The following is a 25,154-nucleotide window of genomic DNA, read 5'->3' on the forward strand; positions in this document are numbered from 1 at the left end:
AGAGTGCCACCTGGAAAAGTCGATGCAATGATGGCCTGTGAAGATCTGCCTCCTGGCTGATTCTCAGTCCCCTCCCCCAGACTCCAGAATGCTACACCTAGTGAGGGACCCCCTCTAATGGAATGTCAGAATCCCACATGGTGTATTCAGTGCCACTTCCAGCACAGTGTTCCATCGCGCTCTCTGAATCAGATCATGATGTGTATTCCAATTGGCACTATATTCCAATGCACAAATATAGTAAACTCTAACAGGAAACATCCCTGCAGTGGGAGATCCTCACAATGTAATGTGCTATAATCAGATGGTGAACTCCAAAAAGACCACCCTCCTTTATAAATAAGACAGTGGGTTCCAGCAGGGAGTCGCTTCACAGCGTGGCATGTTCCAGCGGGACCGTCTTTAGCCCACCAGGAGGAGCTGCTTCCGCTGAGAGGAGAGAGGAGGGAGTCTTGCCTTTGCTGGGGGTGCCCCAGACATCGCAGGCTGGGGGTGCCCAGACATCGCAGGCGTTCTCAATAGGGCTGTGGTGGGGACAGAGGCGAAGGCTGTCCACTGGGGGAGAGGGTGGCCCTGACCCCAGGTTCCTGGCTCAGGAGCCCCCTGGCTTTCAGCCACACCCTATAAGTGGGTCTCTTTCTCCCCAACTATCAGTCCCTCCTTCACTGGGGAGGGTCCACAGTCCTGGCTGGTGCCACCATCCAGATACAGGTGTTGCTTGGGCTGTGGCAGGCTGGGGTCAGGGGTGATGAGCTGTCGCAAGCGCTGTGGAGAGAAGAGGAAATGAGTGGGTATTGTTGGTGAGAGAAGCAAAGATGCTTTCTCGTGTCTGTATCTTCAAGGCCCAGTACAGAGCCAGGAACATGGGGGCAGCTCAGGACCATATGAGTGAATAAATAAATAAATATTTTGAGAAGAGAGAAGAGGCAATGATATGGTGATTAAGAGTGTGAACCAGGTTCCACTTCTGGCTCTGTTACTTGTGCAATCTTAGGCAACCCATTTAACTCCTCTCTGCCTCATCTGTAAAATGAGGGTTGTCAGAGTACATACCTCATAGAACAGTGTCTGACACAGGGTAGGGCATCAATAAGTATCTATTTTTTGTTCTTCTTATTATTACTAATTTTCTTACTATTATATGCTCAATACATATCTATTATTATTATTTTTACTAGTAGTAATACTGCATTACTATCATTATTGGTATTTGTGGTATCATCTCCCTCGCCCTTCTTGCCTTGATTGCTGATGTGAGGGCTGGAGTCATGGCAACCTTCTTGTGACGATGAGGTGATACGTATACAATGAAGACACAACATGCTCACGAAGGCAGTGCAGGAATATAGGATGAGTCTGGTCCCTAATGTCCTCTTTAAGCAGCTGAACAAAATGCCAGCAACCCCTGTCTCTGATCTTCTTGATATGTAAGAAAAAAATAAGCCTATTTGCTTATTGCAGGTTGAGTTTTCTGCTACTTGTAGGCCAGATAGATTTCTATATTGTAATATCTTTGTGAGTCGCTGACTATATACTCTTCCAGGAAGGCATGTCCCAAATTCTAAACAGGAGGCCTCTTGCACATGGTTCCCCACAAGGTTAAGATAAGAAAAGATGCCGGGAGACTGTGTGGAATGAACCATGATAGCCACTTATCAGTTTCCTGAGAGCAAGAGATCTGTGCTCTATAAGCCTCTGTGTCTGGGCCATTTATGTTCTTCTATCTCCCTTAATCCTTTGACAGTTGATCATTGGTTGTCCTGCCTCGATGATCTTTTAGAGGTCAGATTCTAAAGGTCTACGACTCTGGGACTTTCTAATGTTTCTGAACATGAAACGATTAGACTGATCTTCAAAGACTTTTCTCTTTAAGGTTCTATTTGACTCAAGAGCTGTCCCATACTCATAGCTGGGCCCCATCTGTAGTGTGCTGCTCAAGACCCACCTCTCTCAGTGCCCTCTTGAATGCGTCACTTCCCTCAGCCCCCTACCTTCTTGAAGGTACCCTGGGTCTTCAGGAGCGTAATGATGATGAAGAGTGGGACGCAGACCATGGAGGAGAGAGCCAGGAACCAGCCAATGGAGTATCCCCAGGGAGGGTACACATAGATGTTGTTGTATTTGAGAGGTGTGTACTTGCTCAAGGAGAAGAAGAAAGTGGCCTAGAAAGAGTGGGGCAGAAGGCAGGATGGTCAGACACAGATGAGACAGAGCCAATGAAATTCTCTCCTCTCTACTTAAATACACAGTGACATAGGACAATTTAAATACACTGTGGTACATTTGCAAATGGATTTTGCTTTAAAAAAATAAAAGCCATTTGCAAATCGTGGGCCTAGGCATCACTCACATCAAAGACTGGGACAGGAGGAGACATAAAGGAAAGGAAGAGAGATGGAGGAGCTCTAAGCAGACCAAGAGACCAATACCTGGGAAATTGGGCAGATGGCTGGAGATGCTGTGAGAAAGGGATGGAGAATGAATAGGATAAAGACAGTAAAGCAAACATATGGAGAGATAGCCCCAGAAAAGAAGGGCCAGGGGAACCAATATATTGGAGGGAATGGACCAGCCTCCCAAGATCATTGGACAGGCAGGGACAGAGCCCCAGAACTCAGGCAACCTGTTCCTCATCCCCGCTGAGTCTGCTGCAGGCAGGAGGGAATAAAGGGGTAGCTGGATGGGCACATACCAGGCAAAGTCCAGGAGTCAGGATGAGCCAGGAGATCTTTACCAGGGGCCACGGCCGGTAGCCAATCATGTCCTCAATGTTGTCATAGAAACGGTCTGCCCCTGCCCAGGCACAGTGGGGGAAGAATGAGAACAGAAGGGTGGGGACAGCTCATGGGTATTTGGGAAGGACTCACTTGGTAGCTCTTCCCCCGACTCTATGAATGAGATGGGTCCCTGGCACCCCAGACACTGTGCTGGGAGTTGGGGAGGGAGAAGGAGCTGCCACCAACAAGCCAGGGGCCCTGGGGTCACCCAAACTCTGGGTGCAGTCTCTGTCCCCCTGTCATTGGGTGAAGACTCCACAGTCCTAACCACAGAAGAGGGTGAGAGCCTACAATGGGGCTCGGTGCTATATATACAGATGCGTGTTTATCCGCATAGCAAAGATGAATTCGGTTTCAAGTCAAAACACAAAACAGCAAGTGCGCACTGCTCAAGCAGATCCTTTCCGCTCTGATAGAGCCAGATCTCCACGGGGAGGGAGGGGAGGGAAGGGGAGGGGAGGAGAGGGAAGGGGAGGGGAGCAGAGGCGAGAGATGGCAGGATGGGGCGGGAAGGGGGAGATCACTACTGGGAAGCCTAATTCTAGACTCCAGAGGAAGCCCCTGCCTTCTCAGTCATGCATGGGGAGAGGGTTGACTAGTGCACATGAAAACACTGGTGTTTGGTTTGTTTGATGTCCTCAGGTGTTCACATTTGCTCTATCTTCTAAGAAGTGAAGACTCCCTGATTGGTAAAGACACTTAGAAGACCCCTCTAGCCTCCACGCACCAAGAAAAAAGATTTTCCCTCTGGTCACCAAGGCAGGAAATGCCACCATTAAAGAGTCATTCCTCTGGCTTGTAAAATTCTCCCCAGTTAAAAACCAAATACTCTTGAGTAGGTTTTACATATTAAGACTCATCAGCCATTTACACCTCACTGTGGTTGAGTTCATCAGACCCTCTCTGAGAACAAGTTTTGAAAAGGAGGAGGGACAATCGGGAAGACATCAGGTGCTTGAATGAGAAGGGAGAGGACATCTCCAAGGAGCGGAAAGGACACCAAATAGGAAGGCGGAGGGCGGCAAAATGAAAGCTTTCCTACTCATAGCTTGTTACAAGGCCCCAGTACGTGGCACCCCTTACCCTCTCTGCCCTGAGCTTTGTGACTTTGGCAATGTGTCCCCCCAACCTGGTGCAGTGGAGCCAGACAGACCTGGGGTATGATGACGTCTCCTCCACTTACTAGCTGTGTGAGCTCAGGAAAGAGCCATAACTCTCTGAGCCTCACCTTCCCCGGTAAAGCGTTGTTGTGCAGGTTGGGACGTAGCACGTGCTTGCACATAGCAGTGCCCTGCTCAGTAGCTAAAGGTCTCTCCCCACAATAACAGCGTGGGTCTGACAGCACAGCAACGTGGGTTAGTTATCGCACGGCCGAGGGGCCAGGGCTGTGGGAAAAGTCAATGGAAGGCACAGTTCACCTTCGTGTGAGAAAGATATGCATAACAGCCAAAACGGAAAAGGAATGGCTTTCCTGTTCATGGAAGAATTCAAGCAAAATCTGGGCGATAACTTCATAAGGGACTGTGGGATCTGCACAGGATCCGAATAAATGGCCCCGAAGGTCTCTTTTAACTACAACTCCCGCCGGGAAGGATCTCTGGCAGCCTCTGTAGCAAAGAAAAACCAAGCTGCCCACTGATATTTGTAACGGCCCTCACCCCTCAAGGAACTCGGTGTTGTCATTATCCCCGCTCTTCCTGCATAACGCAAAATGCCTGGGTTCCCAGCGATGGATGCACTTACCACGTGAAAAGAACCAGGACAGCGGTACAAAAACACAGAAATCAGAGGCTAGCACACCCTGTCCCTCATCCGGGCAAGTCCCACCCTTAGCTGGGTTCCAGAGGGCCCCTCCCCACCCACCCCCACCGCCAACCCACTTACCATACACCCAGCTGATGCAGATTACTTCCGACATTGCGAGGAAAAGCAGGCATATGCCGCTGGAAGCGTAATAATCAAACAACTGGAAGACGTACATCCCGCCCTGTGGAGAAGGGCGGGGAGCTGAGAACTTGGCCAGTGGGGGCAGGGACCGCGCTCCACCACACAGCAACAGGGCAAGCCTCTGTCCACGGCTTCCTCCCCTGCCCATGGGAAGTTACTCCTTTCCTCCAGAAGGAGTTTGCTCTACCTCTCCCTGCCTCCTGGCCCCTCACTTAACATCAGGGCAACAATTCTCACATCTGCAAGGACGCTGGGACTGTGGTGGACATACACTGTTCGTTTGCCCAGCATTCCTCTCCCTGCTCCAGGCCTGAAGGAGAGGCATGGCTGGACGCTGGCCACGCTCTCAGGAAAAGGGTGCTCATCATGCTCTCCTGTGGGGTGGTTGGGTGGCAGAAGTTACCTTCTTTACTATCAGGAGGGCCAGCTGGCTAAGAATGAGGTCACTAGAGGAAAGGGAACCGGGAGATAGAGGGGGGCACTTCTGACCATTGCATTAGAGCAGCTGGGTCCAACCAGAGATAAAACAGAATATTTCTACTTGGCCCCCAAACTCCCCTTTCTGCTTAAGCCAGCTTGTGTTTGGTTTCTAAAACCAACACAGAGCTAACAAACAGAGATGGGTTCTACTGTGTGGTCCCTACAATCTCACTGTGAGGTGTCAACACCGCTGGTCAGCAGGTGAGAAAAGTGTGGCTCCGAGAAAGGTCAGCGGTGTCCCCATGGCTCCCTCGCCCTGGAGCTCGGCCGCAGGCGCCGCCCCTGCTCACCTCGGTGACCAGGAGGAGCCCTATCAGGTAGCACAGGATGGAAATGGCAAGGATGAGGAGCTCTCGCCGCCCGCTCCTCCGGAGCTGCCTGGGGAACATGTCCACGGAGGCTGTCACCAGGCACTCCACACAGACAAACTGTGGGCCAGGAGGGAAGCTGAGTGAGAGGGGCCCTGCCCTTGGGCCTTCCCCAGCACAGCCTTGCCCCGGCCTCCTCTCACCCCGCTACCCCTGCTGATGCAGGAGTGTAGGGCGGGGGGGTACAAAGGGCAGACAAGGGTGATGGCCAGGGGTGAGGCCATCTCTGCCCTTGGCCACATATCCACAACAGAGGGCCCCAGCAGTGAGACTTGCAGAGTGGATATGTGTTCTGTCCCCAAGGCTATGGGGGCAGGATGGGCAGCTTGAGCCAAGTATCTGGAAGGAGGCAGGAGGGACATTTGGGAGGGTGCATCCAAGCATGGGGAAGGGTCAGGTGAGGGGGAACAAAGCAGTGGCCCCCTTACCAAAGAGGGTCTCGAGATCTGGGGTCACCCAACTAACCCCAAGGACAAGCCCTGGGCAGCGGAAAGGGCCTTCAAATGTATGGTCAGGGCAAGGGGAATTAGAAGGAAGGTAATGCAAGGAAATGCAGAAGCTGAAAAGTCAGTCACCAGGGCAGCGCTGGGCAGGGGTGGGCAGGGCAGGGCAGGAATGGGCAGGGCAGGGCTGGGCAGGGCAGGAATGGGCAGGGCAGGGCTGGGCTGGGCAGGGCAGGGCAGGGCTGGACAGGGCAGGAGTGGGCAGGGCAGGACTGGGCTGGGCAGGTCAGGGCAGGGCTGGGCAGGGTTGGGCTGGGCTGGGTGACAAACCTGGCTGTCTAGCCCTAGGAAGATGAGCATGATGAAGAACAGGCAGGACCACAGCTGGGATAAGGGCATCATAGTCACAGCCTTAGGGAATGCGATGAAGGCCAGACCAGGACCTGCCAGGACACAACACAATCAGGTGAGCCTAGGGCTCTCACTGCCCTCAGGGAAGGGCCCTCTCCAGAGGCACTGTGTATGCGCATGTGAGTATGTGTATGTGCATGTGAGTATGTGTATGCGCATGTGAGTATGTGTATGTGCATGTGAGTATGTGTATGCGCATGTGAGTATGTGTATGTGCATGTGAGTATGTGTATGTGCATGTGAGTATGTGTGTGTGCATGAGTGTGTGTGTGTGTGTGTGTGCATGTAATAGGGGTAGTTCAAGAGGGCAGGGTGATTCCATTCATTATTCTGCTCTTCCCAGGTTCTGGGGAGCATGCTGTCCATCAATCCACCTTTCTGCATCCATGCATGCAACTGTGGGTCCATCCACCCATCCGTCCCCGCCTCCCTCCCTCCCAGGGTTATGGAGGCCCTGCTATGTGCCAAGCACCGCCCTCAATGCTAAAAGGCTCATAGGACCCCTGCTTTCCTGTAGGAGGATCTGTGTTCTGACCCTCCTTCCCCTCAGGTCCCGGACAGCAATGCAACACCTACCGGACTCGGCCACCTCGGAGATGGGCACCGCCTGCTCTTGGGACATGAAGCCCAGGATGGAGAAGACCACAAACCCAGCCACAAAGCTGGTGGCACTGTTCAGGAAGCAGAGGGCAATGCAGTCCCTGCAGGCGGGTGAATGCAGACAAAACGGAGAAAAAGGGAGAATGAAATTCATTATTTGAGGAGAGATCAGAAGACAGTAAGAGTGTAAGAAAAGGAAGAGTGAACAGGAAGAAAAACAGGAAGAAAAGGACAAACAAGGGGTTTCAGAAGGCGAGGGGAGGGAAAGGAGACAGAAGAGGGAGGAAGAGAGAAATTCGGTCTGGGAAACGAACCCAGAATGCCAATTTCACACAACCTGTTGCTCCTGATAATAAAGAAGGAAGTCTTGGGCCCACTGCAGGACCCGCCCTCCTCAGACGTGGGCAGGCAGGGTCCCCCAGGGCCCCTCGCCCCTGTCCCTACCTGTAGCAGTTGTTGTGGTACTTGTTGTAGCTGCCCAGGGCTGTCAGGCACCCCTGACAGATGGCAAAGGAGAAGAAGATCTGGGTGCCCGCGTCCATCCACACCTACAGGGACCCCAAGAAAGTGGTGAGGGAGAGCGGAGGGAGCCTGCTCCGTGTCCCCAGAGAGTCCCTTAATTCCAGCTCTTCGTGAGCACACCCTCCTCTCACAGGCAGGGTCCATCTGTAACTTGGTTCTGTGGGCACTAGGTGAGCACCAAATAAGAGTGTGTTACTTGGAATTCTTAGGTGGAGTCTGTCACCCATGGCAATGCCCCAGAGAAGGTGAGGACCTCTGCAAGGGGAGCCAAGAGGCATTTGCCCAATTCAACAAGCAGAGTGTGCCTTAGGCAGCCACGCTGGGCGTAGGGGCCACGGCATTGAAACAGAGAGAAGAAACGCCAAGCATCTTGGGGGTGGAGGGAGTGGAGACAAAGAATGTGCTCAGACAAGTCCTAGAGCAGGAAATACAAATGGTTGATAAATATGTGGGGAAATATCCAACCTTGGAGTCATAACATTTTTTTAAATAAACCAACAGTATAATATTATTTTGGCCTATCAAATTATCAATGATTAAAATAACTCATAATCGAGCTCTCGTGGGCCCTGCTGAAACGCCGGCAGTGGAAGTCTGCACCTCTGCAGTGGGACAGTTCAAGAACCTGAAAATGGGCACACTCTTTGACTTAGTATTTTCACGTCTAACTACTGTCAGGAAATAATGACCAGAGATGTGGTCAAAGATTTAAACACAGGTGTTCATTGCAGCCGTACATACAATCGTAAGAAAACACATGGCCTATATGTCCCAAACAGGGGAAGGGGTGAGTAAATGACGATACTGGCCCCAGGTGTGACGCTCAGAGGCATGAGCCCACCCTCGCCAGCTCTACAGGCTCCCCAGCACTTCCTGGGACCTCAGGACATGATGGGTGAATGAATGGATGGATGGAGGAAATATTATGCGAGTGTTAAAAATGGCATTTACAAATGAACTAAATAACATGAAAAATGCTTAAATATAAGTGAAAAAAGATATATCTCTATATACACTGAGTGGCCAGATTATTATGATCTTTGAATGCATAATAATCTGGCCACTCAGATTATTAGAGGCCTGGTGCATGAATCCGTGCATGGGTGGGGTCCGGCCAGCCTGGCCAGGCGGAGGAGACATGGGTGGTTGGCCGGCTTGCCTGCTGGTCGAACTCCTGGTCAAAGGTACAATTTGCATATTAGCCTTTTATTATATAGGATATACACTGAGTGGCCAGATTATTATGCATTCAGAGATCATAATAATCTGGCCACTCAGTGTATAATTATCTCAACTATGTTATCGCTCTCTCTCTCTCTCTCTCTCACACACACACACACACACACACACACACCATCCAGCTAGGAAAAAATGATGGAAGGAAATATATTAAAATGCTAACAGAAGCCCTGGCCAGTGTTCCTAAGTGGTTAGAGCGTTGGCCCAGCACCAAAGGGGTGGGTTTGATTCCCGGTCAGAGCACATATGGGAGGCAACCAATCGATGTATGTCTCTCACATCAGCGTTTCTCACTCCCTCACTCCCGCTCTCTCTCTTTTGCCTTCCCTCCCTCACTTGCTCCCTTCCACTCTCTCTGAAAAGCAATGAAAAAAATATCCTCAGGTGAGGATTAAAAATAAAAATAAAAATGCTAACAGAGACTAGCTGAGTGGTGGGTTTTTAGTTCCTTTTCATGTTAAGTTTTCTCCAGTGGACACTTATTGCCTTTAAACCAGGAGGAATTTGGGATGAGAGACTTTTGGGAAAATGATTCCCAGTTCCTACCTGGGGGTCCTTCAGGCGAGACAAATCTGGCTTCAGGTAATAGATGATGCCCTCATAGGCTCCGGGAAGCGTGACGCCTCGAATCAATAGGATGATCAGCATCAGGTAGGGAAACGTGGCTGTGAAATAAACAACCTTGGAGGAAAGCAGGTCAAAGTCACTCCTAGTGTGGTCACAGCAGCCAGGAGGCGACAGGGACCTGCAGTGGTCTTCCTGTCACCCCTCCCCGGGAAGCACGAGCCATACCTAGCTCAGTGTCCAACACCTGAGAGACATCTGAGAGGGATGGACACATAAACTTTCTGCACCTTTCATTCCACGTTCCTGTGGGTGTTGGGCCCCCAGCAGAGTGTGAGATACACATCAACAGGGCCGGGGGGAGGAGGAAGGGCAGGGAGGGGTACGAGTTTCCAGCCGTAACATTTCAAAGACTATTTTTAAATCCAGAATCTGGTCTCCCTTAACCCCTTATTCTGGCTGTTCTCCGAATGTCCCTTGGGAGGATGGCCTCCCTTCACCGGGGGTGGTGGGGGGGGCGGTGAGGGCAGGTTTGTACAGTGATCTATGAGGAACGGAGACTGTATTTTCCAGGCTGAAGGCTGGGGAGCAGCAGTGGCCTGAGCTCCAGGTATCCTGGAGACACTCAGAGAGGAATCCATGCTGCCCCTGGCCAAGCTTAGCCCCTTACCAGGTGGTGGCAGAGTCTTTGTTATTATTATTACTATGGCTATTTTGTCATTACTGTCACTGTTTCATTGTTATTCCAACAATCCATGGAATGGGGGGTGGGGTGCTGCAGGAGCAGGCTAGTCAAAGAAGTCGGGGCCTGTCTGTTCCTGGCTTTAAAGAGCATGAATCCGTCTCAGCCTCTCTGGGTTGGAAATAATGCTCAAAGCTGAACTGTCTCAGTGCAATAAGCACTGTGGTCCATTCTGGGCTATAACCCCTTCAGTGACTGGAAACTCGCCACCTCAAAGACAGGTCTGTGTGCTAGCTCAAGCTAAGCATTGTCTTGATGTGTTTGCTGTTAAATACAGAAAGCAAGTCATAAGAGTGTCTGATCCAGTCCTGACTCAGTTGGTTGGAGCATCTTCCCATGCCTCAAAAGGTTGTGGGTTCGATTCCTGCTCAGGGCACATACCCCAGTTGTGGGTTCGATGTATACAGAGGCAACCAATCGATGTTTCTCTCTCCTTCTCTTCCTCTCTCTCTAAAATCAATAAAACATATCCTCAGGTGGGGATTAAAAAAAAAAAAAAAAGAGTGTCTGATCCTAACTGTGTGATATACACACGTCCTAGACACAGCTACACACATACACACGAATAAAGGAAACTAGAAGGCAACACAGCAAAAGGTTAACAGAGGGATTCGTATATCCAACCTGCCATGGCGCTGATGGCTTATACAATGCTTAGCTCTGACAGTGGGCCTTTTATGTTTCTGATTTTGCTCTGCATATTACTTACATGAAGAGGCCTTTTAAAATCATATCGAAAAAGGGAGGCTTTCCTTGTGTTGAACTGAACTCTGCCTTCCTACAATTACCCATGTTCTCACCGGGCCTCTCCCTTAAACTATGCTTTCTTTCCGTTCTCCAGAGGGACGCTGTGAGTGTCCCTGGGGGCTCTGGGGCCGCAGAGAGCTTACCAGGAGCCAGAGACCTCACCTTGCCTGTGGTCTTGACCCCCTTCCAGATGCAGAAGTAGCAGATGATCCAGGCAAGCAGGAGGCACAGGGCCAGTTCCCAACGCAGGGCTCCCAGGTCGTGGATGCCTGCAGTGATGCCCAGAACACGTCTCCTAATGAGTGGAAAATAAATAAAGAGGTGAAAGGCTAAAGGGACAACTTGCCTCTGTCATCAAGTCTCCTGATTCTTAGCGCTGACCCCACAGATCTCATATTCCAGGCTTCCCCTGCCCCCACCCACTCCACCTTCCCATGGCCCTGCCATGTTCCCACCTGTTGTCTGTATGCCCCTGGCTGTTAGAAGACCAAATCACGTAATACCATAGGTATCTTTGTCTTTCTAACTCATTCAGATCTCTCTGTTGGAGAGAGAGAGAAAGAGAGAGAGATGGGGAGAGGTGAGGTAAGGAATGTATAAATGAGTATATGGAGAGTAAATATTTATACGTGCAGGTTGATGAGCAAGTACATGGGTATCAAGCGGAGGGGTTGAGTGTATAATAGTGCCTAAAGATGTGTACAGGAGTGATGGAAATGTGTGAGAGTGTGGGCACAGGTAGGTGTGAGGGTATAAGTGGTCATGTGGGAAAGTGAGTGTGTGAGTGTAGGGTCTGCCAATTTCTGTGGTGTAAATACTCCCACCTTGGCCAATGTGACTGAACATGGAGTTGGGATGGGATGTGTACAATCAGCTCTCCTAAGTGGGTCCAGACTGTTTCCAGTACACTAGTGGACATGTGTGGGTAGATGTGCAAGTCTTGGTGGGTGTGTAGGGTACAGGGGATGTGAGGGTATAGGGTGGATAAATGTGTGAGTCTGGGTGAACATAGATGGATTTGGGAGGCGTAGGTGAACAACTGTGGGTAGATATGAGCGTCCCCTCATCTCTCAGTGATGTGTGGGGTGGGGGTAAGTGCTGGAAAACATGCACAGAGAGCCTTAAACTTGTGCCCCAGGCCTCAGACATCCAAATTTCCTCTGCTTGAGGCCCCTTGGCCCGTGGCAACCAGGCCCACCACCTACTCCCAAAATTCTATGACAGGTGAGGTGAAGTTCTCAGAGGTTGTCACTGTGTTGGCTCCTGAGTGGTTCAGAAAGTCCATGCAGTGCTCTGTTGGGGGAAAGGTGAGGCGTGCATTAGCCAGGGATGAGATAGGAAGAGATGCCCTCACACCCTAGAACCCCTGTCCCTCTGGTCTTGCGGCCTGGTGGTACCCAACATTCCAGATCCCAAGAGCTTCCTTTGAAGCCCCCACATCCAGAGTGTCAGGAATTGGCTGCTCAGGTGGTTCATGGGCTCAGCCCCCTACCCCATATGCCTCATTCTGCTCTTGTTCCAGCCCACCAACCTCTGACACAATCCAGCCACCACAAGCCCAGCCCCTAGGGAGAGACCATATCCCAGGAGATGAAATGATAGATACCTGTGTTCCAGGTATTGGTACAGGTTGTCCAGGGCAGCTCAGAGGTGAAGGAGCTGAACAGATAGAAGAGGGCCCAGGCGAGAATGATGATGTAGTAGACATTCAAATAGGACTCAATGACCACAGACGCCAAACCAATGCCTTCCGGAGTGGGGGAGGGGCGGGAAGCAATAAGAGAATCCATGAGATCAATGTCAGCCCCAAAAAGTCACCTAGAAACTGCCAGTTATGATTAGGATACTAGGTGCTACACAAAGAGAACCAGGTTTTATTTATTGGCCTGAGAAGCCATTTACAGACTGTTTTTCTGAGTAAGGAAAGCAGGTTACAGAACACTATCCTAAGCATCCTCCCATTTTTATAATATACTAGAGGCCTGGTACACAAAATCCATGCACTGGAGAGGGGGGGCTCCCTCAGCCTGGCCTGCGCCCTCTTGCAGTCCAGGAGCCCTTGGGGGATGTCAGTAGCGCTGCCGAGGAGGTGGAGGCTGGAAAGGTGAGCAGGCTCAGGGCTTCTGGCTGAGCAGCGCTCCCTCTGTGGGAGCACACTGACCACAAGGGGGCAGCTCCTGTGTTGAGCATCTGGCCCCTGGTGGTCAGTGCACATCATAGTGACCCGTCCTTCTGCTATTTGGTCAATTTGCATATTAACCTTTTATTATATAGGCTATTTAATGTTGTTTTTTATGAGAAAAATTCTGGAAGGATGGGCATCCAAATATTAACAAGTGGTTCCCTAGGTCAGTGATTTTTCAACCTTTTCATGATGCACATAAACTAATTACTAAAATTCTGCAGCACACTAAAAAATATATTTTTTTGGCCTACCTGACAAAAAAAGTAGGTATAACTTTGATTCATTCACACCCAACAGCTATAGTTGTGCTGGCTGTTGTCATTTTTTAACTTGGCAGTCTAAGGGAAAAGAGGTCAGTGTCCCTAACTAAATAGTCAGGAATTGCATGTTTTAAAAATTCTTGAGGCCCACGAGTTGAAAGTCGCTGCTCTAGGTTATAAGATTTGAGTTCACTTCTTACAGTTTTTTTTTTTCTTTTTGCCTATCTGCATTTTCTAGTACAATCATACACCACTTGTAACATTTTTAAAGGGTGGGAAGAACACAGGAGTAAGTATGGAAATTTTGGTAAGAATCTGTCTCAAAATAAGGCTCAAAATAAGAGCCAAAACCAGAAGAAAGCAGCAAGGAAAAGAGCGGTCCAGACGTGTGGAGCCTGCTCAGCCTAAATGCCATCTCCCCCTGGGGGGCAAGTGTGGGCGGCGAGTGACGCGTGTCATTTGAACACCGAGCAGCAGGGGGGGCTTAGGGTGCAGCCAGTCTCCTGGGCCGCCCCTAGGAGACTGGGGGTGGGAGGGCGCGAGAGCAGGAGCAGTCACCCACCCACCCCGCCTTTGCCACGTTGGGTTAAAAGTAGCACAGCGCTGGCCGCGGTTAGTCTCGAGGTGTGAGAGCCAGCGGGGGGCGGGGGCGGGGGCGGGCAGCCCAGGAGAGGAGCTGCTTGTTCATCCTGCCTCGCGTCCAGGAGGATGTCAAACTCAAGAACTAACTAATGAAGAAGGTGGGAGACCTAGGGCTGGTGGAACAACCCACGCTGACTGGCAACAATGCCCCCGCCCCCACTCCGTGCCAGGCCCAGATTCCCATTGGCCTGGCCAACTCCGGAGGGTTGGGGGGGGGGGGGGAGGCGGGGACGGGGACGGGGACAGAGACAGGACAGCCTCGGGTTGGGCCACGGGAGGGGACGTGGCGAGGGCTCCCGATAGCGAGGGGGTCCCCGAGGAGCTGGCCGCCGCCAGCGGGGTATTTGGTGCGAACAGAGCCGCGCACCAAACAAGCAGCCACTGTGCGCGGAACGCGCTGTGCTCCCACTGCCGCCCACCAGGAGCCCCACCCGCTAGGAGGCCGGCCGCCGGCTGGAAGGGCCCGCCCATCTCTGCGGGTGGGGATGGGGTGGAGGAAGCCGGCGCCCGCGGGTAAGCTGAGGGAGGCGGTGGCTGTGGGTGAGCTGAGGGGTGAGTGTCTCCGGTGCCTCGCCCCTGCGCTCAGGCTCCCCGGGAGGGTGGCCGTGGGGCGGGCGGGGCAGTTGGGCATGTACAGGGCAGGTAGTACGCAGCCTGAACCGTCCCACCAACATAGGCGCACACAACTGGAGTGAGCCTTTGCCTGAGACCTTAGGCCTTGGGGTCTCTTCAATTGGGAAAATAAGAAGGGAGCAGCAGTCTCCCCCCAACCCCTACCCAATGCTGGTTCTGCTCCCCGGCCCATGGCGCCCCTGTCTAAGTTAGTACCTGTGTGCTCGAGAGGCCAGCCCTGCGTGTGCCACCTCTGAGCTGGCTTGGCCCCGGGATAGAACTCAGCTGTGCGCTCTGCCTGAAGGCACAGGACTCCTGGAGCCCCAAAACTCTGGAGTAGAAACCTGAGTGGGCCAAGCTCCACCCTGCCCAGTCCCTCACGGCTGCCCCCACAGGGCCCCATGAGGCCCCAGAGGAATGGGCCAGGCTAGCCTGCCTCCCCTCCCCCAGTCAGTGGTCAGGTTCCCAGCCTGCTCAGGAGCTTGTGTCCCTCGCTATGCCCACTTCTGTCCAGCCTACCAAGCTGGGCAGCAGCCCTAGGCAGCCTAGGCCCTGGAGCTCCCTTGGGGGCTGACCTGAGGGAGAGTCCTCTCTCCATTTCACATATTCAAGGACCGTCTCAGGAAGGAGGAGATCCCTTGGGTTTGTCTCCCACGGGCCCGCAGGGGACTGGCCCAATCCACTTTAGGGGGGGCGGGGGTGGAAGGACACCCCAAGCTGCTCACATTAGAGCCAACAGATGCAGAGAGAAGAGGGCAGGGGTTGTCCCTAACGTAATCCCTAACATAGGAAAGAGCATGAACCTTCCGCTCAGGTAGATCTGGGTTCAAATCCTTGGCAAATGACCTCATTTTTCACATCTACAAAATGAGGTGACTGGAGTTACTATTGGAAGATTAGGTGAGGAACTGCAGGGAAAGTGATGACATGAACCCTGACACACAGGAGGGCTCAACGGGTGCTAGACATCATCACTATTATTATATACTTTGGAGGCACATCTGGGCCCACACCATATACTAGTACACAGGAACACGTTTTCCATGAAGCTGGTGAAGATGAAGCTTCAGGGTCCCCCATTTGCAAGGCTCTGCTCCTGGTTTTTCATTTGTGACCTTGAATTGACTTTCTTGAGGAGTTCAGGATGTATAAGCCTGCTTATATTTCCTAAGTCCCCCACAGCACTTAGCACAGCATGACAGTGGTTGAATGACAGGGTAGTGAGCAGGTAGGAACGGAGAGTCAACAGTGGGATGGAGGCAGGCTGGTGGCCTGCGGGGAGGTGGGCCCGGGAGAAGACTTACCTTGGAGAAGGGGGCAGATCTTCCTCCAGGCTGTGACGCTCCCCTGGCTGGTGTACTGGCCCAGTGCCACCTCCAAGAAGAACACCGGGATGCCACAAGTGAAGAAGAAGATGAAATAGGGGATGAAGAAGGCTCCTGCAGAGGAAGGAGAGGTATGGGCTGAGCCTTTAGCCTAGGCCTTCATCTCCCTCCTCACCCCTCCCAAGGGCACAAGTCGGCTTCCTCCTATCTGTGCCCAAGGACAGGCAGAAAATTTTCCAGTCTGAACCTTACTCGGGACAGGAAAGATCTTGGAAGGGAAATTTCGGTGGAGATCCTAATGTATGCGCTATTTATTTGCTCAGTGTGCTTCACAAATCTAGTCAATTTATTATTTTTGGAACAAAAACATGTGTTCTGTATAATTTGATATGCTTATTAAATTATCACGTTTGTTACATTTTAGAGAAAAACAAATAAACAAAAACACCTTGGAAAAATTATGTTCCCTCTAATAATTTCAGAGGGATTTTTCCCTCCACCAGGCTCTGATCTGAACTGGGCTTTCAGCAGAGAAGGCCACTCCTCTGCTCAGCCCCACTCAGGATCGGGGGTGTCAGCCAGCCAGGTGATCAGGCACTGACAGGAGGCGGGACCTAACAGACATCCAGCAAATTACGTATGAGTGAATTTGAAAGCAACCCTCAGCCCACAGTACCCACTTCAGTCACAAAGACATGCCTCACCTCAGAAGTATACCCACGGGCCAGTGGATTATTGTTTATCGCACAATAACACTTATCACTTATTTGGTGTTTACTGTATGTAAGGCACTCTTCTAAATGCTTCACCAACATCAAAATCCTCACACAACAACCTACCATTATGTCCATTCTACAGATGAAAAACTGGGGCCACTTTAAAGATTCAAAAACTGAGACACAGATGAGAGAAGTGAGGCACAAACTCAAGTGGTCTTAGTCTGTGCTCTTAACTACTACACCATAGCCCTAGTCGGTTTGGCTCAGTGGATAGAGCGTTGGCCTGCTGACTGAAGGGTTCCGGGTTTGATTCTGGTCAAGGGCACATGCCTGGGTTGTGGGCTCGATCCCCATTAGGGGATGTGCAAGAGGCAGCTGATCAATGATTCTCTCTTATCATTGACTAGAGGCCCGTGCACAGATTCGTGCACCGATTCTTGCACCGGTGGGGTCCCTCAGCCCTGCCTGCACCCTGTCGCAATCCAGGACCCCTTGGGGGATGTTGGACTGCCAGTTTCTGCTCGATCCCCACAGGGCTCAACCCCGCTCAATTCGGCCCTGCTGCACCTGCTGTGGGAGCGCACTGACCACCAGGGGGCAGCTCTTTCGTTAAGCATCTGCCCCCTGGTGGTCAGTGCGCATCATAGCGACTAGTCGTTCTGCAGTTCAGTCGATTTGCATATTAGGATTTTATTATATAAGATACTAGCCCTAACCGGTGTGGCTCAGTGGATAGAGCATCAGCCTGCGGACTGAAGGGTCCCGGGTTCAATTCCGGTCAAGGGCATGTACCTTGGTTGCGGGCACATCCCCAGTAGGGGACGTGCAGGAGGCAGCTGATCGATGTTTCTCTCTCATCGATGTTTCTAACTCTCTATCCCTCTCCCTTCCTCTCTGTAAAAAAATCAATAAAATATATATTTTTTTAAAAATAGGATACTAGTGGCCCGGTGCATGGATTCGTGCACATTGAAAAGAAAATAATTAGAAGGTGGCTAATGGGGCGGGACTGGGCAAGACAGGCCGACATGCCCTGGAGCCAACATCCCGCAGGCCCTCCCTGGCCAGCCACACCTGGGACGGCGCTGCAGCTCCAAGGGCGTCTGCGGAGTGAGCAGGGTCCCTCCGACAGGTGGGGTCACTCGGCCTGGCCTGCGGGGATTGGGCCAAAACTGGCAGTCTGACATCCCCTGAAGGGTCCCAGAGTGCGAGGGAGCACTCTGCAAAGTTGCTGTCACTCAGCAGTTCCTGTGTTGAGCGTCTGCCCCCTGGTGGTCAGTGCACATCATACCTATCAAATGGTCAGCTGGTCAGCCAGTCACTTAGCCTTTTATATATAGAGATAGATGTTTCTATCTTCCTTTCCCTTCCTCTCTGAAATCAATATATTTATTTATTTATGTTATCATAATATGTTTTAACTACTACATTATAATGTCTCTCAAGTAATCCATATTACTTTGTAGAAAAATAGAAAGTACAAAGAAAAAGAAAGGAAAAAGCATTATATATCCTTCCAATTTCTTATAAACATACAGACATATATATTTCTTTTTTGGAAAAAAATGAGACCCTACTATATATTATTTCATAACCATTTTAAAATGTATATCATGAATTCCTTTTGATATCAGTAAATACATCTCTATGCCATCATTTTACTGGCTGTATAGTATTCTACCTTGGGCATCTGTCCTAGTTTATTTTATCAGCATGTCCTTTGGCCTTTTCTGTTGCTTCCTAAGAAAACTGCTATGATGCAGACCGTCATCCACATCCTGTGCACTTGTCTAATCTGCTCCTTAGTATCAATTTCCACCGAGGAACTGGTGGGTCAGAGGGTATACACAGTTTTGGGGGTGTTTTTTGCTTCTTTTTTTTTTGGTAAAATGTATATAACATAAATTTTGCCATTTTAACCATTTTTAAGTATACACTTCAGTGGCATTAAGTAAGTACATTCACACTGTTGTACAACCCTCACCACTATCCATCCCCAGAACTTTTTCAGCCATCACAAATGAAACTCTGTACCCATTCTCCTCTCTCCCCAGCCCCTGGTAACCACCATTCCTTTTCTCTCTAAATTTGCCTTTTCTAGGCACCTCATGTAAAAAGAATCATACAGTACTGATCCTTTTGTGACTGGCTTAGATCACTTAGCATAAGGTCTTCAAGATTCAGCCATGTTGTAGCATGTGTTAGAATATCCTTCCTTTTTTAAAAAAATAATTTTGTATTGATTTCAGAGAGGAATGAAGAGGGAGCGAGAGCTATAAACATCAATGATGAGAGAGAGAATCATTGATCAGCTGCCTCCTGCACACCCGCTACTGGGGATCAAGCCTGAAACCTGGGCACCTGCCCTGACTGGGAATCCAACTGTGACCTCCTGGTTCATAGGTTGATGCTCAACTGCTGAGCCACACCGGCCGAATTTATATATATACTAGAGGCCTGGTGCACAAAATGTGTGCACTCAGCGGGGAGGGGGTCCCTCAGCCCAGCCTACACCCTCTCATAGTCTGGGAGTCCTTGGGGAATGTCCGACTGCCGCGGAGGTGGGACAGGCTCCCACCACCGCCACTGAGCTCGCCAGCCATAAGCCCAGCTTCTGGCTGAGTGGCGCTCCCCTTGTGAGAGTGCACTGACCACCAGGGGGCAGCTCCTGCATTGAGCGTCTGCCCCCTGGTGGTCAGTGCACATCATAGTGACCGGTTGTTCTGACGTTCAGTTGATTTGCATATTAGCCTTTTATTTTATAAGATTACTCTTTCATTCCTTTTGAAAGATTTTCCTCTACAGAACTATGTATTAGCTAATGATTAATCATTAGTTAATTATTAATTAATAATCCATCAACAACCATTTTAACTAATAATTATTAATTATTTTTAATTAATATATTAGTAAAAACTATATTTAACTGCTACCCAGAGCTTATGGTCAGCTTGTGATAAACCATATTACCACACTGAGTTAGTACAATTCTAGCCTAAAGCAAAAAATTGACATTTAGGTCAGCCTGTGGAGTCCCCACAATGATCTATGATAAGTCGTCTAGATAAGGAAATTACTCCCTGGACCTTCACTACTACCTTCCCAAAGCCCTAAAGACCAGTGACCCCAGAGGGAGACCCCGACCTCGCTTAGCCCCTGGCATTAAAGGGAACGTGATCGAGGCAGCATGTCTTTCCCAAGTAGTTGGATTGGGACAGAGCTAAGTGAGAACATAGGTGGCAGAAAGGAACACAGAACCTGCACAGTAAATGTGATCTGGTCTTGCCATTTCCCAGGTGACCTGGCTCAGCCTGTCCCTGCACGCTGTCATAGGTGCTTGTCTCTCACCCTGCCCCATGGTCAGTACAGAGGTCACGGCCACAGCTGCAGCCATCAGGCAGGACAGAGGCGGGGTGGGCACTGGAACCTGGGCTGGCATCGTCCCTTCTTTTCAGATGGCAAGGTGAGAGGCATGCAGCGATGTGGGAGCCAGCAAACCTGGCTTCTGGGACCTACTGCTGCCATCCAGCTCTGTGGTTTGGGGTGTCCTCTATGAAATGAGGGCTCTGCCTAGATCAGGGGTCCTCAAACTTTTTAAACAGGGGGCCAGTTCACTGTCCCTCAGACCGTTGGAGGGCCGGACTATAGTTTAAAAAAAAAACTATGAACAAATTCCTATGCACACTGCACATATCTTATTTTGAAGTAAAAAAACAAAATGGCAAAAACACCCGCATGTGGCCCGCGGGCCGTAATTTGAGGACACCTGGCCTAGATCATCTTTAGCTCTAGCTCTAACATCTTATGTGTCCATGAAACTGTGGCCTGGGATAAAGAAGTAGGTCACTGATCAATTGAAGGACTTGTATGCATGCATATAAGCATAACCAATGAACACAAGACACTTGGGGGGGGCGGTGAGTGCATGTGCGGGGGGCCGGGGTAGGGGAGGCCGGGGGAAGGTCAATGGGGAAAAAAAGAAAACATACTATTTGTAATACTTTAAACAATAAAATAAAATTTTAAAAAATAATAAAAAGGGGCGCACTATTGATAAAACAATAACATGGGGGGAAAATAAGAAGTAGGTCACTGCCTCTACCTCTTCTTCCTGCCTCCCCTCATCTCTGGTCCAGCATTAGTCCCCCACCCCCAGTTTTGGCTCCGTAGCCCTGACCTGCCCAGGAAATCCTATTTCTACTTCTTTGGAGTCATTGGTTCAAGCAGTTTGTAATAATAACTGAGCAAGACACATGGTGGATACTCAGTAAAAATGTGTCGAATTAAATATAGATAGTGTTTCAAAGGATTTTCTAAATAATGGTTACCTTTAAATGAGAATGTTTCTTGTTTGTTTGTTTGTTTGTTTGTTTGTTTTTTACCTTCCAGAATATTTCTAATGTCCACTATAAACATATATTATTTCCACAAAAGTACAGGTATTTCAAAAGGCAAGCATGGATCTGGCCAGTCGCAAATAAATTCATAGAAATATGAAACATTCCAAACAGGTAAATCCATAGCCACAGAAAGTAGATTAGAGGTTGGCAAGGGCTGGCGGGAGAGGGAATAAGGAGTGACTGTAAACAGGTACGGGGCTTCTTTTGGGGACGATGAAAATGTCCCAAAATTAATGGTGGTGATGGTTGCACAGGTCTGTGAATATACTAAAAACCATTTAATTGTGCACTTAAAAACAGTATTCTGGCCCCTCCCTACCCTGCCCCTGCTCATTTTTACTACCAGTGCTGAAAAATAATAAAATTATCTTTCTTTAATTAAAAAAAAAAATCATAGACAAGATAATATCTTTCCACTGAATGAAACTCTTCAGTGGTTCCCACCTCACTCAGAGCAGAGCCTGCAAGACCTGGGCCGCTGCCCCCCCCCCCCCCCCCCCCCCCCCGGTTCGGAGTGTTCTGCACTTGATTTCCATCCACGAGAGTCGCTCCCTCACCTCCAACTCTTTAGTCTAATGTCCCCTCCTCAGTGAAACATTTCCTGGTATCTTAGTTTATACTTCAAACCCCACTCCCCCACCCTGCGGCCCAGCATTCTCTATCCTCTTCCTGGCTTTGCTTCTCACCATTTCACTCATCACCATTTGACATACCACATATTTTACCTATCTGTCTGTAATCCGCCACCCTTCACTAGAAGACAACATGTGGAATATGTTCTGTTTTGCATCTAGAACAGTGGCTGGCACATGCTATGCCCACAATAATATGAGCTGAATAAATGAATGACTCCTGTCAACACTGGCACGCATACAGAGTAATGAAGGAGCTTATTAAAAACTCAGACTCCTAGGTCCTGCTGTTGTTCATTTAATCTGTGGCCCTGTGGGGTATCATCGCCATTTCACAGAGGACACAGGCCAGTGGTGGAGCTAGAACTCGAACTCAAGTCCTCTAGCTCCATCCCAGCCTCCTTCCATTTTACCACAATGCCCAGGCAGGAGGCACCCAGGTGGGCACTGCCTGGTGATCAGGGCACAGCTCTCCCCACCGCGCCTACCTCAAAATGAACTCACCACCTCCATTTTTGTAGCAGAGATAAGGAAACCTCCAGACATTGCCCAGCCCAATGATCTCCCCGGCCACTGACAGCACAAACTCCATCTTGTTGGTCCATTGGCCCCGATCCTTCACCTGGTCCTCGCCTTCCTGGTCCAGCTTCTCTCCCTCCTCAGGGACCCAGGTGACCACAGGAGGCACGTCCTCGTGGACTGTCACTTTCCTGTCCATGGCCCCGTAATGGATCCAGAGGCCGCCGAGCTGGGAGTGGGGCTGGATGGTGAGAGAGGCACGGCCTGGTGGGAGGAGAAGGAATGAGCTGTGCAACCCCAACACATGCCTGCCATCCCTGCTCTCTCCATCCTAATCTTTCATTATTGTTGGAATGTTGCTTGAATGTTGTTGGAATGTTGCTTTAATGTTGATTTTCTTCCGAAGCTCTCAATGACATTTACATCTAAAGTTACACTTTGTTCTCATGGCTCTGAAAACAAATAGGGACCAAATCTTAGCTTGCCCATTTTGCAGATGGGAACACCCAGGCCTTGACAGATGAAGTGACTTGCCTAAACCATTTAGAACTATATTTAAACCCAGGCTTCGGCCTTTTATTCCAGGTCCCTTTTGATCTTCACAGCCAGCCACCTGTGTGCCCCAGCTCCTCAGCCTTCAGGCCAGAAGGGATCAAGGCTGCCAGGGATGACAGGAGGTCAAAGGGCAGATGTGGCCTAGGTGACTGCATGGCTTTCTGCTGGCCAGCTGTGTGCTCATCCCTGTGCCAGAGTGATCGACCAACTCAGGGTAAACATGGGAGCCAGCTAGCTCGAGACATCTGATTGGGAGGAAAGGGGAAGGTGGGGCCTCTGAGCAAGGCCAGATGAGGACTAGGATTGGTGCCAGGACCGAGGGTAGGCCTTCAAGGGAACCCTGTTCTTTTTCTCTCGGTTGTACCTCTGTCCTGAGAACAGGGTAGGGTCCTGGTGATAGAAGGGGTCACCAGAGCGATTCTCACTTAGTAGGTGGTCTTCTCCAGATCAGAGTGACCCCTCAAGGAAGGGGTCAGAAGTAGTTGCATATCATAGCAGGTCGCTGCCCTTCCCTACTCTCTGCTCTACTAACGAGCCCAAAGCTCCCTGGACTTTCAGGAAAATCACGTGGGCCACTCAGCTTTACTCTGCCCTCTTGTTGTCTGTTTGTCAATGGCCACAACACAGATGGCTGCAGCCTGGTGTTGTACCTAAAAATCGCTATTTGCCTCCCCTTCTCTCTCCCCCACCCCACCATCTCCCTGAGGCTACCTCTTGCCTCTGTTTCCCTTGGGCTGCCACGAGGAGGTGCCAAGAGTGCAGAGGGAAGCACCCATCCCCCGCTGCTCCCCTACGAAGGAAGGGCGTTGGGGCATCAAGTCACTCAGAGCCACCAAGCGCTCCATGCTTCTCCATGGCTCTGCGGAAACACAGGGTCCTTTTTATTAAAAGAAGAGTCTGTGTTTATTTGTTGGTCCTTTTAACCCAGGCAACAGCCCAAGTCCAAGTTGGTTAGGAAGGTGTGGCAGGAGCCATTTGAGGTTATGGAAATTTTTGAAGGTGACTTGAAGGGTGCAGGTTATCCCAGGAATGGGAAAGCATGTCAGGGTGAAATTCCGGTATTGGCACCTACTCAGAGGCTGCTATTGCAAGCTCAGTCCAGGCGGGGAGATGAGGAGAGAGGCACCCAGTGGAAAGCAGAGGCCTCCGATTTTTAGGTGCATCCTCCCTGATATAAGGGAGGATGAGTGGAAGAAGGGAATGGAGCCAGCTCCGGGTTCAGAGTAAGCAGCAGACCTCAGGGGCCTTGAGAAGCAGAGCCTCAGGTGGAAAGAGCAGGGTAGTCTCGCCCCAGGGGGAAAGTTGGTGATACCTGAGCCAATGTGGATGCTGCTACAGAATTTAGGCTGGAGCACCCTGAGGATCGGCCCTTGAATCATCATCAAACAAATGAATGGATGGATGGATGGATGGATGGATGGATGGATGGATGGATGGATGAATGGACTTAAAGACATTGATGAAAAAAGCACCAGACAGCAACCAAAGTTCTAGTCCAAACCTAGCTAATAATAGTAATCAGTTAACATTTGAATAAGCTCTGTCCTAAAAACATACATCTTTATATACATTCTTAGATTTCATCTTCATAAAAATCTTCGACGTAGGTATTACTATTAACTCCATTTTATAAATGAGGAAATGCTCAGAGAAATTAAGAACAAGAACTGAGCGCAGCAGGTGCTCAGTAAAAGCTTTGTTTGAATGGTTGGCATAAACTTACCAAAGCAGTAAGTGGTGGAGCTGAGTCTCTAACTTGCTGTGTGACCTTTGGCAAATCACACCTCCTCTCTGTGCTTTATGCCTCCTGGAAGAGAGAATAACCTCTGCTCAGTAGGGGTGTGGGGAGGGCAGAGGATAAAAAGAAGATCCTTAAAAGACAAGGAGAGATTATTGCCTTTGCTTGCAAGCCATAGGGTAGCTCAGCTCAGGGTGAGCTGAAGCACAAGAGTTGCCAAAGGATGTCAGGAGACAAGCCTTGCTGCTCCCAGACCAGAAGCAGCGATCTCAGGGCCAAGCTGTCCTCAGCAGTCAGAGGTGGGGAAGGAGTGAATGAGGGGAACCAGAGGAGAGTGTGGGACCAGGAAGCAAATCTCAGAACCCAGTTTGGCCACAGGATTTGGGTTGTATCGCAGATGGGATGGAGAGAGAAGAGAACATGAACTCGTGAACTGACACTAATGTGACTTTTTTTAGTAAAAAAAAAAAATGTTATTGGGAGGACCATAGCTTACGGGTAAGAATGAAACACCGGAATGGCAGAAGGAAAGCGAGGGCATGTGAAAGGAAAGCTGGCCCAGAGCCATGGTAAGTCAGGGGGGAACAGGCTTGAATTGGGCAACCGGGCTTCAGGTTAGACTCAGGGAACCAATGTCCAGGAAGATGTTAGGCATCAAAACAAGCTGCACAGAGCTCTCCTTTCTGGGTTACTTTTAAAAGCCAGAAGGACAGTACACCGGGCCCTC

The 25,154-nt window shown here is 50.1% G+C and overlaps 1 protein-coding gene across 1 annotated transcript; it reads right to left on the reverse strand.

Moving 5' to 3' along the window:
* Window positions 1-201: 201 nt before the first annotated feature.
* On the reverse strand, window positions 202-22,339 carry LOC307101219 (sodium- and chloride-dependent betaine transporter). The gene is made up of 14 exons (XM_079773957.1): window positions 22,120-22,339; window positions 15,844-15,978; window positions 12,447-12,587; window positions 12,046-12,133; window positions 11,003-11,135; window positions 9,334-9,468; window positions 7,471-7,574; window positions 7,003-7,127; window positions 6,346-6,458; window positions 5,495-5,632; window positions 4,662-4,764; window positions 2,693-2,793; window positions 1,992-2,162; window positions 202-765 (listed from the first exon to the last, which is right to left on the reverse strand). Exons 1-14 carry the CDS (start codon window positions 22,331-22,333, stop codon window positions 622-624), a joined length of 1,845 nt encoding a protein of 614 aa, XP_079630083.1. The 5' UTR covers window positions 22,334-22,339; the 3' UTR covers window positions 202-621.
* Between the last annotated feature and the right edge of the window lie 2,815 nt (window positions 22,340-25,154).

This window comes from Cnephaeus nilssonii, assembly GCF_951640355.1.
Source record: "Cnephaeus nilssonii genome assembly, chromosome: 6".
Taxonomy (NCBI): domain Eukaryota; kingdom Metazoa; phylum Chordata; class Mammalia; order Chiroptera; family Vespertilionidae; genus Cnephaeus; species Cnephaeus nilssonii.

What these genes read in the sequence shown, in the direction of transcription:
- LOC307101219 (XM_079773957.1), bottom strand. Translation starts at nt 22,333, where the DNA reads ATGGACAGGAAAGTGACAGTCCACGAGGACGTGCCTCCTGTGGTCACC. An exon ending in TCCTAGGGCTAGACAGCCAG is followed by an intron (nt 5,633 to 6,345) that starts GTTTGTCACCCA and finishes CCTGGCCCACAG; the next exon opens with TTTGTCTGTGTGGAGTGCCT. An exon ending in CTGCATCAGCTGGGTGTATG is followed by an intron (nt 2,794 to 4,661) that starts GTAAGTGGGTTG and finishes GTGCCTGGGCAG; the next exon opens with GGGCAGACCGTTTCTATGAC.